The sequence below is a fragment of the Molossus molossus genome, unplaced genomic scaffold (assembly GCF_014108415.1).
Source record: "Molossus molossus isolate mMolMol1 unplaced genomic scaffold, mMolMol1.p scaffold_m16_p_1, whole genome shotgun sequence".
NCBI classification, from domain to species: Eukaryota; Metazoa; Chordata; class Mammalia; order Chiroptera; family Molossidae; genus Molossus; species Molossus molossus.
Window position 1 is genome coordinate 182,810,185 of NW_023425344.1, and position 18,258 is coordinate 182,828,442.

Consider the following 18,258-nt stretch of genomic DNA (forward strand, 5'->3'; position numbering starts at 1 on the left):
TCCATAAAAATGCTGGAAGAAAATATAGGCAACAAAATTTCAGACATCATATGCAGCAGATTTTTTACTGATACATCACCTAAGGCAACAGACACAAAGAAAAAAATGAACACATGGGACTACATCAAACTCAAAAGCTTCTGCATAGCAAAATATACAATCATCAAAATAGAAAGGGAACCCACTGTATGGGAGAGCATAATCGCCAATGATACATCAGATAAGGGGTTAATTTCCAAAATATATAGAGTGCTCATACAACTCAACAAAAGGAACACAAGGAACCCAATTAAAAAATGGGCAGAGGAGCTGAATAGACACCTCTCCAAACAGGACATACAAATGGCCAAGAGACATATGAAGAAATGCTCAACATCACTAATCATCAGAGAGATGCAAATTAAAACAACAATGAGGTATCACCTCACACCTGCCAGAATGGCCGCCATCAACAAATCATCAAACAACAAGTGCCGGCGAGGGTGGAGAAAAGGGGACTCTAGTACACTGCTGATAAAAATGCAGACTGGTGCAGCCACTATGGAAAACGGTATACTGTTTCCTCAAAAAATTAAAAATTGAATTGCCATTGGAGCCAGTGATCCCACTTCTAGGACTATATCCTGAGAAGCCCGAAACACCAATCAGAAAGAATATATGTACCCCTGTGTTCATAGCAGCACTATTTACAATAGCTAAGATCTGGAAACAGCCCAGGTGTCCATCAATAGATGAGTGGATAAAAAAGCTGTGGTACATATTTACAATGAAATACTATGCAGCTGTAAGAAAGAAAGATCTCTTATTCTTTGAGACATCATGGAGGGAGCTCGAGAATATAATGCTCAGCGAAATAAGCCAATAAGAGAAAGACAAGTACCATATGATCTCACTTATTTGTGGAATATAATGAAGAAGGTGGGCTGATGAATGAAATAGACCCAGAAGCATAGAAAGGAGTATGCTTCAGACTGACAAACCTCAGAGTAGGGGGCAGGGGGGAGAGATGAGATGAACCAAAGAACTTATATGCATGTATGCATAACCAGTAGACATAGACAAAAATGCTAGGGTGAGGGGGGGGGATGGGGAGGAGGGTGTCTGGGGGGAACAAAGGAGAAACATCTGTAAGAAAAATAAATAAATAAAAATTGGGGGGGGGGGGCAGAAACAAAAATCATCTCAAAAAAAAATTATACCATTTTTTCTTTTATCAGATTGGCAAAAAAATATATTTTGTGTGTGCCACAGAATTTTAGTAATTAGTTTCTGTGTGCCACAAGATGAAAAAGGTTGAAAATTTCTGGCTCAGAGCATCAGAGACCAAAACAGCACCTGACTCTGGGCTGGTGAGGGAGCCCTGGCCACTGCTGGGAGCTGCACCCTCTGAGGCTCCCTACAATGTTCCCTAGTGGCAACAGAGATGAAGCCGGTGTTTGAAGGTGTGAAGAAAATTAGTGGACCCATGCAAGGGGGCCCCTTGGGACTCATGGTGATCGTGTTTTTTAGAGAGTGGTAGAAGACTGAGTGGTGATGTGGGGGGGGGGGGGTGTAGGGAAGGGACACACTGAGGCCTGAATGCTTCTGCAGACCGTCACATTTCAGTTGGGGGCGCCAGAGAGCACATCCCTCAGGGAGCCCAGGGCTGATGGACAGATCTATAGAAACTGCAGGTGTCTGCCAGTGGGCCACCTGGGCAACTGGAGGGGGAATGTGGCACTACCAGCCATAAGCTCACCCATTCATCACTCCTTCAGCAAATATTTACTAAATATCCACTGCATTCTAGGCCCTGTGCTAGTCCCATGGGATATAGTAATGAATAAGAACATGTTTATGCCCTCCTGGGACTTGAGTAATACTGGGCACAGGGGGCACATAGGAGGACCCCACATTCAGAGTGGGGATTGGGGAAGACTTCTGGAGAAGTAAAAGTCTAAGCTACGACCTTATGTGAGAGAAGGCGTTAGCAGAAGAAAACGGTAGAGTGTGGGGAAGTGAGGAAAGGGAGAAGAAAGATTCTCGGCAGAGCAAGAAGTGCAGGATTTGCAAGGCCTGAAAGGCCCATGTCAACTGGGCTGTCTTTCTCCTGCTCAAACTGGGGTGGTGTGGCACCTCAGGCGAGGCCATTCCTAACAGGGTAGGTTCAGCCTGTGACCTGGGCTCTGCAACCACACTAGCCCAGCTGCTCTGCCTCTAAATGGGCAACTTTGGGCAGATCACTTCAGCTCTCCAGGCTGCCATTCAGCATCTGTAAAACCAACCTGTGCCATCTCTAGGTGAGCTCTGCCAAGGTGTCTTCCAGGTCTCATAATATAATTTGAAGAGATGACACCCAACTGTAGGGTCTGGTTGGTTCCCAACTCCTTGGGCTAAATTCTGAAGATGAGTGACAGGCTTACTGACCAACCCTCTCCTCCACTGTGCTTTGAATATTGACTTACCCGCTGCTTATCTGGGTCCACAAAGCGGATCCCAAAATAGTCTTTCTCAAGTAGGTTCAGGTGGTGGCAAAGAAGGTCAAACAGGTACTGGCCTTTGGCATCTCTCTGCAAAGAAAGAATGTTCCATTGAGAAATGAGAGGGCTTCTTCAGTGGAACTGTGTGTTGATGGTCATTAAAAATCACTTATAACAGTTGCATGAGGATATGAAAGGGGCATCTGTCCATAACTATGTCCTCCATATTGTGATACATTCATATCCTCTGGAATTCGGAGACTTTTAGCACTTGAAAGGAGCCCAAGAACCCTTCCTTCCACACAAATGTTAGCGAAGTCAGGATCGAATCAGGGGAGCCCAGTTCTGGTCTCTCATGCACACAGCTTTCGTAGGAATGTCAGTGTGGAACACACTAAGTGCAACTTGCTCTGCCTCTGCAGCATTTCTGAAATCCCCTCCCTTCTTTCCGTCTCCATTACCCACCCATGCCTTCTCCCAGCCAGACCCCGGCCAGAACCTTCCAACAGGTTCTCTGCTTTTGCTCTCACTCTCTCTTCACACAGTAACCCGGTGACCACAATTTAGTCTTTCTTTTTTTGCTGAGTAATACAGGCACCTGGTAAGATATTCAAATATATTAAAGGACACACTCTGAAAAGCAAGTCTCGCTTCTGCCCTAGTCACCCTGCGCCTCAGTTCCCTCCCAGAAACAACCCCTCACCAGGTCCTTATGTATCCTTAGTGTGGTATTCCATGATAGGCAAACCTACATACATATGTACCTTTTATTTTTTTTATTTTTATTTTTTATTTATTAATTTGTTTTTGTTACAGATGTTTCTCATTTTCCCCCCAATGACACCCTCCTCCCCTTCCCCCCTCCCCCATCCCCAGCTTTGTTGTCTATGTTCATTGGTCATGCATACATGCATGTAAGTTCTGTGGTTTATTTCTTTTCCCCCCAGCCCCCCTCCTCTGAGGCTTGTCAGTCTGTACCCCACCTCTATGTCTCTGGGTTAATTTTGTTCAGCAGTTTGCTTAGTTCATTATATTCCACAAGTAAGTGAGATCATGTGATAATTGTCTTTCTCTGCTTGGCCTATTTCGCTTAGCATAATACTCTCCAGGTCCTTCCACGCCATCTCAAAGGATAAGAGATCTTTCTTTCTTACAGCTACATAGTATTCCATTGTGTACATGTACCACAGCTTTTTAATTCACTCATCTACTGATGGACACTTGGGTTGTTTCCAGATCGTAGCTATGGTAAATAGCATATGCACCTCTTTTAAACATAATTGGCAGCATACTGCACGGTATTCTGTTTCTTGGGATTTTTTTTCCCCATTTAGGGTATCTTGCAAATCCTACTATAGCAGTATGTATGGATAGGCCTCAGTTTTTACTTACCTAGCTGCAATGAACCTAAATTTATTTACCTAGCTCCATGCTGACAGAGTTTGTTTCTCGTCTTCGATTACAATGTGGCAGTGGGCATACAATGATTTTTATTCACATCACCACTCCTGCTGAACACTGTCAGGGGATCCCTATTGCTCTCAGAATAAAATCTAAACTCTGATGGTGGCTTCCAAGGCCCTACACAACCTGGCTCCTGCCTCTTCTCTGAACTCAGCCCGAACCACGCCCCTCACTACCCTCTGGCATGGCCTCTCTGGTCCGAATGCTCCAAGGCTTCCCTGCCTCTGCATCTCCGTATTCCCTCTGCCCGGCGTGCCTTTCCTCCAGCTCTTCTCATGGCCACTCCTGTCCTTGAGGTCCCAGCTCAAATGTCCTCTGCAGAGGGCTCCTCCCCTATAGAAGAGCCCTCCCAACTACTTCCTATCTCATTTTTCCTGTTTATTTCCTTCATGGCACTGACGGTAATCTGTAATTATCTTGTTGATTTGTTTCCTTATTTGTTGTCTGCTCCCTTTCTAGGCTATAATTTCCTGAGGGCAGGAGCCCTCACCCAGAACTTAGCACAGGCCTGGTGTATGGCACTAGGTCCTCAATAAGTATTTGTTGAATAAACGAATGATTGAATGAAGAGAAGGTAGAGGATTAGCTAAAAGATTTCACAAAATGTGAGGAAGTTAGGCCATTTCTAAACCTATAACCTTCTCCTTCAGAGACCTGCCTGAGTATCTGAGATGAGCTGGGAGGAGAATGACTTGCAGGAAACTGCTGGGGCACCTGGAGCTCTGCAAGGCAGCGATCCGTGAGCCTGTCCCCAGTGGGCTCCACAGCTGATAACCAGCTCTGGTGGCTGTGTCTAATTCTGCATTCAAATCGAGGTTGTTTTATAAAACCCAAAGCATCTTACCTGTGCCAAGGCCAAGGCCATGGGCGGTTACAGAAGGGCCTGGCCCTGCTCCACGCCTCTCCCCCCTCCACTGGCTCACCCCATGCTGTGCAAGGAGAACTCGGGAAGGATATCACATCTCTCAGCAAATATCTTAAGAAGCTTATTGTTGGAGGACTGGGAGGATGAGGAGGTAGACAGCTCATCGGAGGAAGTGGTGCCATGCAGGCACCCCCCTCTTCTGCTGGCCCCACACTCCCTCTCACAACACAATCCTGACACCGTGGGTCCCATTCTCCCCCCACTCCCCACCTCCCACCTTTGGTCTCCCACCAGAAAGAGCCACTTTCAGGACAGAGACGTGCTGGGAGTCACACTGGGCCTTCTGGGCAGTCGGCCACAAACCAGGCCTTTCCAAGAATTCCACCAGCAGCTGTCGTTCTGGGCAGGGCCAGCCGACTATTTCCTCACTGGTGCCCCAGTGTGCAGAAAGAGCTTCCGCTCATGTTTAAGGTTCTTCTGGGAGCAGGAGAACTATGTTTAACCACCCCAAGCAGCATGTCCTGTGCTATTATCCTTCTCAGAGCAACTGACATGGAGTATTAGAAGACAGCTGCATATTGTGAATACTTTTTCTCTACAAATTTTACTTTGCACCAAGCTGCCTACTACACTGTGACCAGCTGGGTGTTTTGTTTTGTTTTTTTATTTAAAGTATGTTTTTATTGATTTCAGAGAGAGGGAAGGAGAGGCAGAGAGAGAGAGAGAAACATTGATGATGAGGGAAACATCAATTGGCTGCCTCCTGCATGTCTCCTACGGGGAATCGAGCCTGCAAATTGGGCAGGTGCCCTGACCGCGAGTCAAACAGGGGACCTCCTGGTGCATAGGTCGATGCTCAACCCCTTAGCCACAACAGCGGGGCCGGGGTGTGTTTTAATGGCTGAAAAACTTTGCTTCCATACATACAACAACCATAATGGCAGGAGTGTGGGGTAGGCATGGGGAAAATGTGTTTCTGTGACAGAAATCACATAGGCTTTTTCTAAGAACCGTGTCTTCAATAAAAACAATTCACTCACATGGACTGGCAGCTCAAACACACTTGACGGGCTCCTACTGGTCCAACCTGAGTTTTCCCACCTCACAGGAAAAAAAGGAAGCATGACTTTCTCTTCAGGTAGTTTTGAAAAAAGACATCCCCTGTATCAATAAAAAAGGATCCTTTCCTTGTTATTTCTCAGCATCTAGTGAAACCTTTCCTCCCCACTATGAAGTCCTAATTCCCTCGGGCTCCCATTTACCAGTGGAAGATGCATGGTTCTGAGCTGAAGCAGCACCTTCCTGGGTGGTTTCTCCAAGGCTGGATGAGGGGAGGGCAGGGGCATGGAGAGAGAGGTCATAACAGAGCTCCTTGTTATGGCAGAATTCCATGAAATTTATATTCCCAGCAGAAGCAGGCAGAATCCACCCAGAGCTCTGCTCTGGCACCTTCACAGAGGGGCACACCCTGCCCCTCTACTGGACTGCTCATGTCTGCAGCTGGTGGGGTGGTCTCAGGCAGCCTTCCAGCGAGTGACATTCAGCTGAACCATCATGGTGGGCTCCCTAGGACAAGCTGTTGGCAGGGGCAAGAGTTTAGGAATTTTAAACTTTGTGGGTGCCCTTGCACTTCCAGATGCTGGCAGTATCCTAGAATTTCCTCTCTGTGGACTCCCTGTCAAAAGTCTGGGGCTTTCTGGAATATTCTGTGCCTGCTAGTCTTCTCTCTTTTGGATAGCAAAGTACAGTGAGTTTTTTAAATTTTTATCCTCACTCGAGGACATTTTTGCATTTATTTTCAGATAGAGCGGGAGGGAGGGAGAGAGGGAGATGGAGAGGGAGAGGGAGAGAGAAAGGGAGAAAGAGAGAAACATTGATGTGAGAGAGACACATCAACTGGTTGCCACCCGCACAACCCTAACCGGAACTGGGGAGGAACCACAACCGAGGTACGTGCCCTTAGTGGGAACCGAACCTGGGAGTCTCTGGTCCATGGGCCGATGCTCTAATCACTGAGCCAAACTGGCCAGGGCCAAAGTCCAGTGAGTTCTATCTTCTTTCCCCTTTGCCCGCAGCTGCCCTTGTGTGATGGCTAGTCCACGTGTTGTGTGCTGAATACTGTACCATTGATTATGCTGGGGAAACAGGCACCTGTGTTGACAGGTGATTACAGTTTAGTCACAACATCAGGGCTCCAAGCCTGAGGGTGTTGATCTTCAGGACAAGTGAGCCGAGGCAGAGCACTCACATCCAGCTAAACCTCTGAGGTTATTCCTTTCCCAAAGTCAGTGTTGGGTCAAAATAACTTATTAAGCACCAATTAGAAAATAAATTTGTATTTTATGAACCACAATAGTACCCACATACAAAAATAATAGTGTGCGTAAGTCAACGATGAAAACAATAGTGTGCCGAGGACAACGATGAAAATAATAGTGCACGTAAGTCAATGATGAAAATAGTAGTGCACCTTGGTGAGCCCTTCCCTGGGGCGGCACACAGTCGCCATATCTGGGACTCCAGCAACCTGGCTCACACTGGTAGCCCCGCCCTGCTGACTCCCTGAGGCCCCGCCCCACCCCACCCAACTTCAAGCCCACCCAAGATGTTGCCACTTGCTTAACCATAGGATTGGCCTGTCTTGGATCCTGCTTCAGGTTTTTCCTAAATTCTTTCAAACGAGCAGCATCGGGTCTCAGCGAGCCCCATACCTCTCATTAAGTAATACACTGAAACAAACACAGGGAGGCAGCCAAAATGAGGAGACAAAGAATCAGGTCCCAAATGAAAGAACAGAACAAAACCCCAAGAAAAGAACTAAGTGAAAGGGAGATAAGCAACCTAACAGATACTGAGTTCAAAATACTGCTTATAAGGATGCTCAATGAACTTAGTGAGAACCTCAGTGAACTTAGGGAGGGCCTCAAGAGCATAAAAAAGGACCAGTTAGAAATCATGGATACACAGTTAGAATTGAAGGAGGCATTAACTGAAATAAAGAATAATTTACACAGCTTCAATAATAGAGTATGTAAATCCAAGGAGCAAACCATCGATCTGGAATATAAGGAAGCAAAAAATCCCCAATCAGAACAGCAAAAAGAAAAAAGAATCCAAAAAAATGAGGAGAGTGTAAGGAGCCTCTGGGACAACTTCAAACGTGCCAACATTCGCATCTTGGGGGTGCTGGAAGGAGAAGAGAGAGAACAAGAAATCGAAAACCTGTTTGAAACAACAATGACAGAAAACTTTCCTAACTTGGTGAAGGAAACATACATACAAGTCCAGGAAGCACAGAGAGTCCCAAACAATATGAACCCCAAGAGGCACACACCAAGACACATCATCATCAAAATGCAAAAGGTTCAAGACAAAGAGAGAATCTTACAAGCAGCAAGAGAAAGGCAGCTAGTTACCTACAAGGGAGTTCCCATTAGGCTGTCAGCTGATTTCTCAAAGGAAACTTTGCAGGCCAGAAGGGAGTGGCAAGAAATATTCAGAGTGATGAAAAGCAAGAACCTACAACCAAAATTACTCTATCCTGCAAAGCTGTCATTTAGAATCGATGGACATATAAAAACTTTCCCAGACAAGAAAAAGTTAAAGGAGTTCATCACTACCAAACCGTTATTATATGAAATGATGAAGGGTCTTTTTGAAGAAAAAGATAAAATGTATGAACAAACAAAATGGCAATGAATACATATCTATCGACAATGGAATCTACAAACAAAATGAACAGGTAGAACAGAAACATTCTCATAGATACAGAGAACATTTTGTTGGTTGCCAGTTGGGAGGGCGGTTGGGGCAATGGGTGAAAAAGGTGAAGGGATTAAGAAGCACAAATTCATTGCTAGACTGACAAACCTCAAAGGAAAAGGGGTTGGGGGGGGGGGGGAAGAAATAAACCAAAGAACTTATATGCATAACCAATGGACACAGACAATAGTGTGGGAAAAGGTGGGGGGGCGGGAGTGGGGAGGAGGGGGTCAATGGGGGAAAAATGTGGAACATCTGTAATACATTTTACATCCAACAATAAAGATTTTGGGGGGGAAAAAAAGTAAAAAAAAAAAAAAAAAGAAAATAGTAGTGCACCTAGGACAACATGAAAATAATAGTGCGCGTAAGTCAACGATGAAAATAATAGTGCGCCGAGGACAACGATGAAAATAACAGTGTATGTAAGTCAACTCGTTTCATCTCTCTATATGGGACACAAATGATTCATGAGCCCCCTGGACTCATTCTGTAGCTCTGCGGATGGGAGAACTCATATTCTTGCTCCTCCCGGGACTACCTGGTTCTGGTTCTCCATGGTCTGTCTATTCTTTGGGGAAGGGACTGAGGCAGCGAGTAGTAGGGAGGCTTGGGCTAGTGACCTAAAGTAGTCAAAGTTAATTGCATCAATACCCTGGGGCAAGAGAATGGTTTTATTTGAACCCATCATGGGGTCAATCCCAGGGACACTGGCAGGGTGCATCCCGATCAGAGGGTCTAACGTGTAGAAAGCCCCCACTGATTAGGCCTCACCTCATTCAATCCAGCTTACCTGTGAGGCAGGCCAATTTTAAGAGCAAACTATGTGTGTCTTGAAGAGGGCAAGGGAGAGACCAACTTTCTCAGCTCCCAGGCCACATGCTGTCAGAGGGGAGCTGGTCACAGTTTCATGTGCCCTCAGGGAAGGCAGAGGTAACTTGGAGGACAGGGGACCATGTGCACCTGTGGGCCAAAAGCACAAGAGTTCAGGTGGAAAACAGCCTCGCCAGAGTGGGGGTGCCCAGAGGCCTGACAGAGAAGGGTTAGGCACCAGGGCTGGGAGGGCATCTCCACCTACATTCCAGCCTAACCTTTTATTTAAATGTCTTGTAGGCCGAAGACTTCCTTGCTTTCCTTATCAGTGTCCTCTCAGGGCACGTGTGCGCAATGTCTGCCAGGTTCAGGAGCAGATGCTGTGTAAAAGCACCTCAATGTCACGGAGGAACAGGCGCATCAGCTCCTCTTCTCGGGGCCATGGCATGAGTGAGCTGAGCCGAAACGTGTGAATCAGTTACTGGGGTGCAGTCCTACCTCTGTCCACACCCATCACCCAGCCCCGCTTCCCACAGCACAGGGAGGGTAAGGATCAGATGCTAACAGCAGGGCCCCAGACTTCCTCACCTCAGCACCTTCCGCACTGATTTACATTTGCTTGCTGGGAGAGAAGCCCTGCTGAGCTCCTGGCCCAGGAGCCCACTTTTCTTGCTGAGTTTTAAACCAACAAAACCTGTCCAGGAACTGCTGAGGCTGCAGCTCAAAAGGTCACTCTTGGAGAAGACAGGACGTTCATTCCAGGGAGAAATGCGGCCATGCTGTTTTCCACAGCAGGCTGCCCCCCTGCAGCAGGGCCATGCCCAGGCATGCCCTCTGCTCCCTCCTCTCAGCAGATGGACTCCCGAACTCAGGCTGGAAGGACAGGGCCCATGCGTGCACTTGGTATCTAAGCTATAGAACCAGGAGGTTCCTGCGGGGCCAGGTGGCTCCTGGGGGAGAGGCCCAGACCTAGTGGAGGGAAGTCGGAGTTCAGAGGGACAGGGGAACCGTGCTCACCCAGACTCCTGCAGCCACGGGCCCACCCCATCCTTAATAAAGGCAGCAACCTCCTGCACCAATACTTCCCAGTCTACAAGCAAATTGAGGGAGTTAGATGATTTTCATGATGCCAAGTGCTAGCTGTAGGTTCAGACGCCAGGTGTGGTGCCTCAGGGGGCCCTGTGGGCGGTCTGGTCCCCCCCACCCCCTCCCCGGGCCAGAGAACGGGCTCAGCTCATTGCCACGTTGCATGAAGAGAATGTGGGGCAGGAGAACACATCCAGTCTGTGTGCAAGTAAATGTCATGGGAGGGAGGACTAAGTGTTCTGTCAGCACAGATGGCCCAAACCAGCCTCAACAAGGGCAATTAAGACCCTCTGAGCAGAACCTCCAAACCTGCTGTTGTATAGCTCATAAGAATCGGGCTAATGAGAGTGGACTTATTGAGATATCAGTGATGATGCTTCGAGAGCCACGGCGTCCCCGTTCCTCTGTGGTGAAGTGTCTAGAAAGAAAAACAACCTGAGCTGGGCCTGAAGAAAAGCAAACTGGTCTCTGTTTCCCACGGTGATTCCCCTTTTACAGTAAGGTGACTCTCAGAAGCATCACTGTTTCTTGCTATTGATTGAATATATTTCGGTTGTATTTTTTTCCAGCTAGTGTTAAATATCTCAGTGGACTGGTCATGCTGCAGCTGCAGAATTACTGAAGACTCAGCCAGGCTTGTTAGAAAAAAACTCATTAGTCTGTATGTGTGAGAAGTGCCCAGTTCCCGCTCCCTCTCTCACACAACCCTCTCATACAGCTACGCCTCTCACACAATGTCGCTGCCTTTCCCCTCCAAAGGGCAAATGCACATGTTATTTGGCAAATCCGGCAATTTCAGGAGTTGTAAGGAGTGGCCTTGGTCAAGAGAAACATGGCAAACTCAGCATCCTCACTGTTTCTCATAACCCTGCAGCTATTTCTCCAATTTTCCTCCCCCTCAGCAGAAAGCTGTTCACTGGTCAGTACTAACAAATGTGATGGGTTCTGGGCTGGACACTTTCCATAAATGAAACTGGCCAGGATTGTGAAGTCCTGGCGCAGTCTCCTTTTCAACTATCCTGTCAGGTCTCTCAGGTCCCTAGAAATTGAGGTGGAGGCAAAGAGAGCAAAGAGGAGAAGGGGTCTGGGAAGGTTGAGACATTGAGGATGAGCACTCGGGCTGGAGTCAGGGCCCTGCTCTGCCAGGGCTCAGCTTGTGACCTCTGAGCTGAGCAGACACAGATTACAATAACACACCTTAATCTGGCTGAGCTTCCATTTCCTTACCTATAAAACAAGACTAATACATCTCTCAAAGGATGATTGTGAGGTTCAAAACAAGGCACATAAAGTAACATAAAAACCCTGTGTGTTTTTTCTACCCACTTCTTCTGCCTCCTGTGACCTCTCCCTTTGGGCTGAAAGGACATGAATGCGACAAGGCCTTAGCAATGAGGAACAGAAGCTTAGCACTCAAGGAACAGAAGCTAGTCCTCTCTAGACAGGAGCACTTGGGTGGGTCCTGGTACATGTTCACCTGTGCTGTGTCCCCAAACTAATGGGGATGGCCACCATCTGGAAATCTGACCTGAAGGGCTCTCAAAGAACAGACTGGCATCTTCTCCATCCCCAAGATTATTTTCTCCAGACTAGGTTAGAAGAAGAGTAGAAAATATTAAATGTATGTCATCAAACCAATCCCCTGAGAGGCCTGGCAGCTTCTGCTCAGCACCACGAAGACAAAGGCAGCGATTCTTATGATATTCTCTTGGTGTGCTCCTAACACTCTAGAACAGTGGTTCTCAACCTGTGGGTCGTGACCCCTTTGGGGGTCGAACAACCCTTTCACAGGGGTCGCCTAAGACCATCGGAAAACACATATTTCCGATGGTCTTAGGAACTGAGACACCTCTCCTCTGTCTCCAGGCGGGTCCGCCCACATACAACATGAGGAACTGTATTAAAGGGCCGCGGCATTAGGAAGGTTGAGAACCACTGCTCTAGAAGGAAGGGGTAAGTGAAGTGGAGGATGAGATACAACAATGTTTCAACAGACACTATACTTTTTAATGCCCTGGCATTTAGGAAAAGAAATAAACATTTGACAAAATGTATTTTAATAAATTAACCTGGAGCTTCAATCTCTCTAAAACAACAACAAAAAACCATAATTGGTTCTCTGTCATTAAATTTATGGGAGCTAACTGTAGTCTCAAATTCCTCTCCCTGGAGTCGTCCCTTGGGAAGTCCCTCATCACAGCAGACAGAACTCTGAGGTGGGGTTCCAGGGCCTGACTCTGAGTCTGTGGCTCCATGAGTGGGACAAAGCCACGGTTACAAATGCTTCTCTTCCCAGCACAAGTGGAAACAACCTCAACAGAACAACAAAACAGAGTCCCTGGAGAGAAGTGAGCCATTTGGGGCCTGGAGCCAAACAGATGGTGGAGAGATGGTTTACTGTACAAATGCTGAGGCCTGGGAAAGCAGTAGGACAAATCCCAAATTTCCCAATAGTGGATTTCTGTCCCACTGGTGGAGGGAAACAGAGCAGAGAGGCAATGTCGGAGGTAGATGGCTAGTTCACTTGACAGTAGTTTCCTTAAAAAACAACAAATTCAGAACCATACCATTCTCTGGATCAGTGGTTCTCAAACTTGAGCCTGCATCAGAATCACCTGAAGGGCTGTTCAAACACAGTGCCGGGTCCCTCTCCTGGTTCAGTGGGTCTGGGGTACACCTGGTAATCTGCATTTCTTACAGGCTCTAAGATGCTTCTGATGTTGATGGTGTGGGGATCAATGGACTAGATCAGCGCTTCTCCAGCACCTGTTGGTCACTGTTAGCTCTGGGGACAAACGCTGCTGGGTTGTGGTAGGAGAATGCATATTTGAATCCCACCACAATGCAGCCGTCGGCACGATTCTCACTTTCATTCAGCTCTCACGTTTTCACATACCAAGAGTTCCAACCTGAGAGCATTAGGTGTGTCAGTTAACTACTACAGAGAAACTCGACTCCGTCCTGCCAGGTTCTCAGATTCTCCCTTTCATGACAGTGGGCAGGTGCCCAACTCTGGCTGGAAAGTTCAAGTCCCCAATTACCATTTACTTTCAATGGCTAAGTAGCTCAAAACTCAGTGCACTTTGAACTAGATTATCAGAAAGTAAAGCTAACAGTTATCATCAAACCTAATTCAGAGAAAGAGCTTCCTTCTCACCTTGGTTCTGCTCTCACATTTCTTCTCCTGGCCTCTAGGGAGCTGTCGTTTAGGAGGTGGGCTGGGAGCTGCCCCAGACCTCTGCCTGCTCCGGACTTTTTCCTGTGTCTGTGCTCGTTAAGCTTCTCAGGCAGACTTCTCATGACCAGCCTTCTCCCTTCTCTCTCTTTCCTGGGTGGGACGTGGATGGGTATAAGATATGTGCCCTGAGGATGTCCTTCCAAGGAAAAAGTCTGTGCTCAGCTTTGAGCAGGGAGTTTGGGACAGGAGGGAGGTGGTGGAAGTGAGGAAAGGCAAATTCTGATGTTGATCTCTTGGGCAAGTCATTTCCCCCGAGGAGCCTCGGTTTCCCTCTGTGTAAATAATCTCACACCCTCTTATGTGTCCAAACTCTCTGATTCTGTTATTAGTTGAGCAGAATAATCACACTCCAGGTCCACCTTTTCTTAAATGATGACAAAAACAGAAGTTTTTTTTTTTTTTAAATGAATAATTAGGTAGCTTTACAAAATAGATATTTATTAAGACATTTATTGCAAGTTTAGTTAATTAAAAAACTCAGGGCCACTGCTCAAAGTAAATAGAGAGAGTAACTAAACAATTCATTCAATTCTAAAAACTGCCTCCAGCAGGCCTGAGACACTGAAGACCATTATGTGAAACTGTTATTCTGCTAGGAGTCTGGTCATTTTACATGGCACTGTGAGCGATGGAAAATCCTGTTAGATCACCCGGTGCAGGCCTCCAGCCTTGCTCAGGAGGACTGTGTGGGATCTTCTCAGAATGCACCCTGAGGCTCGACCTCCCGGTCCTCCCCAGGCCCACGGTTTCCTAGACCACAACCCAGGTGGCAGCGGCCTCCCGAATTTCAATCTGGAAATGGGGTGGGGGTGGAATGAAGTTTCATTTGCATGGCCATGTCTATAAGATGGAGGACACCTCAACTGTCCAATAAAGAAGGGACAGGGAATGACACAGTTGAGAAGGGGCTGACAAAGCATTCCTTCATCTCCTGGGTTAAGGTAAAGGGTGAATGTCCTCGGTCCCTGAACTTGTTAGTTTCCCGAGGGTTCTCCCAGATGTAATACTTCAGTGGCTGAGCTGCAACAGGTGCTTCTTGGTCTATAAATAATTCTTGGGTTTGGAAATGCACACTGGGGGTGGGGCGGGGCGGGGGTGACCAGATCCCCAGGGCGTCAGTGAAACCACGGTCCAGGCCTTGCAGTGTGATGGACGGCAGAGGGCCAAGACTTGGCCTGAAGAGAAGAGGTGAATGTGGGGGAGGCAAGAGCCCTGAGCTCAGCAGTTGCCCCTGAGGCTTCTGGCACATCCCTGTCACCTCTGTGCCTTGGCTGCCTATACTGAAACCAAGAGTCCCCTGAGGACTGCACAACAACACTGGTCGAGATGTCACCACTGAGAAAGTCTTGTACATCCGGGGCACACTCAATACTGTGTTATTTGAAGGCCCCCAAAAAAGGATGATGAACCATTTGGAAAAACAACTGAATATACAGTTGACCCTTTATACAACAAGGGGTTTAGAGGCACCAATGGCCTCCCCACCTCCTGTTAAAAATCCACATACACTTTTGACTACAGTTGGCCCTTTGCATCTGTCGATTCAACCAACTGTGGAAACAGTATTTTCGATTCACAGTTGGGAATCCACAGTTGGGAATCTGAAAATACTGGATTTGCTCCTTGGTTGGTTGAATCCGAAGATATGAAGCACGTGGATATGAAGGGCCAAATATATTTATTAGAAAAAAAAAATCCACATATAAGTGGACCCATGCAGTTCAAACCTGTGTTATTCAAGGGTCAACTGCATATCACCGAGGGCCTCCTTTGAGCAAAGCACTGCCCATGCATCCTCAGGGTTGCAGAGACATGGGATTTAGAGACATCTGAAAAAGTGACTTAGGAAAAGCCGGCTTCTTTCCTGTCATCTCATGGCACTTAACTGTCCTACTGCTGCCTCTCCTGTGTTCACGTCCACTTTCCTCTCCATTCCCCAAAGAGCTGGCAGCGTGGCATCCAGCGCACGGGAGCCTGTACTTCCTGAGGAGCATCTGCTGATTAACTACTAACGACATGACCAGGCTAATAGCTGAAGATGAGCACCAGCTAATCTTATCAGCTCCTTCCTCCTGGGTCTTCAACTCCTAATACTCAGTGAGATCAGTATAGGAAAGAACCAAGAATAATCATGTTGGGGTAAGATTCTTCCTGGAGATGGAGTTCCTGTCCAAAGCAGTCTAACTTAGCCCTAGAAGTTCATTTCAGGATTGGCCTCCCAGGTATTACCTTTTGTTTAGTTTTCTGTACTTCACAGGGCTCCCAGCCAAAACATCATTGTGTACCAGAAAGGTGCCTACAGCATAGCCCAGCTACAGAATACTGGTTAGGTCACTCACACAGTCATGGGAACCGAAAACAGGGCTTTGCTTCTAGGAAGGCCTCTGGCTGGGTCCTTGCCATGGGGTGGAGAATTGAAAGTTCAATACTGGAAAAGACCAATCATTACATTTACTTAATTATATTGATGTACATCTCGTAGCCAAGTTCTTTTTAAGAAGCTGATGTTGGAAAATACTTCCATGTTTCTGAGCTCATGTGGAATAGGATTCAGGATGTTTTTAATGCCTGGAAATGATCAAATGCCTTCCCATGGGCAAATTCCACATGTCTCTAGGGGTTTCCTCTTTCCATTAGTTTTTTTCTGATGGTTTGCCTATCTTTCTAAAGTATTTCCTGACACCTGGTCAGTGTGCCATGGGATATTCTCTGGGCTTCAGCACCTCCGATCAATGGGTAATAAACACAGGATTGGGTATCTGCCTTATCACTTGTCACAGGTCAGGTTCCTCAGGAAGGGGACTCTGGGATGGAGTTTTGCATGCAGGATGTTCTTAAGGCGTGCTCTTAGGGTCAACACCCATAGAAAGGAGTGGACAAAAGCTGGAATGGGCCAAGGGAGAAGGTGAGCTCCAATGCAGGCCTAGTGTCAAGTTGGCTGAACCATGGGAAGCTCTGGAGCTAGAATGATCCTTCAGAGTTGTTTCAGGTTGAGCCAAAATAGCCAGGCCTTTTCTAACCCTACCTCAAGCAGTAAATGGACAAGGACTACTGCTCATGCTACCCCCAGGGGGATGGGGTGGGACATCTGAGTCTATCACATCACTCTTGACACAAACCCCAAATCATAACTACCATTTATTTTCTTTTTCTTCTTTTTGTTAATCCTCAGCCAAGGATATTTTTTCCATTGATTTTTAGAAAGAATGGAAGTGGTGGTGGTGGTGGGGGAGGGGAGTGAGGAGAGAGAGAAACACTGATGTGAGAAAGACATCAATTGGTTGCCTCCTGCACATGCCCCTACCGGGGCTGGGGACCGAACCTGCAACCCAGGTACATGCCCCTAACTGGGAATTGAACACGAAACCCTTCGGTGTGCAAGCTGATGCTCTAACCACTGAGTGATGCTGGCCAGGGCATAACTACCATTTATTAAGGGCCCACCACGTGCTAAGCATTCTGCAAACATTCTCTCTAATGCTAACAACAATTCCATTAAAAAGTTTTCTAGCACCACATTTTACTAAATGAGAAACTAAGGCTCAGTGGAGTTGAATGAAATGCCTAAGACCACATAGCTACTATGTGGAACTCAAGCCTAGACCTGCCTCGCCTCTACATTCACATGCTTTCCACTGTGCTATGCTCCCATCCTTCGATTTTCTCACACGGCCCCTGCACAAGCAGCTTACAGCTCCATTCTTCTATGCAGCTTTGGGTTGGATTTATAATCCTCTGACTATATGTTTTAAGTGGGTAGCTGAAGATTAGCAACAGCTAATCTTACCTGGGCCCACTGCTTGAATTCTTTTCTGAATTCTTTGCATCTCTTAGGCCTGGACACTATTGGCCTGCCTCAAACAGAAAACCATTCATGTTGGAAAAAGTCCAGATGCTGGGCTTTTCCAGAGGGCACACCAAGGGGAAATCTTCAAAACCTAAGAAAAAACCAGTAACCTAGTCAACAATATTGGAAGAATGAGCAGCATTTAAGGCCAGATTTCTTCTTACTTTTTTCTTTTAGTTTTGGGATCAGAATATTTCCAAATATCTATATCCCAGAGATTAGAGCTCAGCTGGTAACCAATCCCAAACTCCCCAGATTGGGGAGTTGAGCCAGGAGCTGGGTGTATGAGAAATCATAGGTACCCTTTCTATACCCCTAAAGGCTGTCATCAATCTTGTTCTTCCTTTGTATACTTGATAACCCTAATCTTCAAGGTGATGTGTGTAGGCCAGAGGAAGTCACTGGCTCATTACAAGGAAAGCTGCTGCTTCAGCAAATGAAACACTGGCAAGTTGATTTGGCCCTATGGGTTTTCTCCCCAGGTACAGTGTCATGTTGTTACCTGGGCTGCTCTTTTCAATTCGTCAAAGACATCTGACCGTGCAAGTGGCCCAGTTAGTGGAACAGGCTCTGGAGCAGCCTCCTCAGTGTGTTCAAGTTCTCCCTGCACTTCAAGTAAGAATTCTTGAGGACTTCCGGTCAAGATGGCGGGTAGGTAAACGCAGTATCGCGTCCTCCCACAACCACATCCAAGTTACAACTAAACTACAGAACAACCATCATT

The 18,258-nt window shown here is 46.9% G+C and overlaps 1 protein-coding gene across 3 annotated transcripts in view; it reads right to left on the minus strand.

Annotated features, from left to right (window-relative positions):
- The window catches only part of FRMD5 (FERM domain containing 5), a 347,282-nt gene that overhangs the window by 45,210 nt on the left and 283,814 nt on the right, over positions 1 to 18,258 (minus strand). For all 3 annotated transcript variants that reach the window (XM_036282185.1, XM_036282182.1, XM_036282177.1), the window contains exon 2: positions 2,445 to 2,549. In XM_036282185.1, the coding sequence (XP_036138078.1) occupies positions 2,445 to 2,549 (105 nt within the window). The remainder of the gene's footprint in view (positions 1 to 2,444; positions 2,550 to 18,258) is intronic.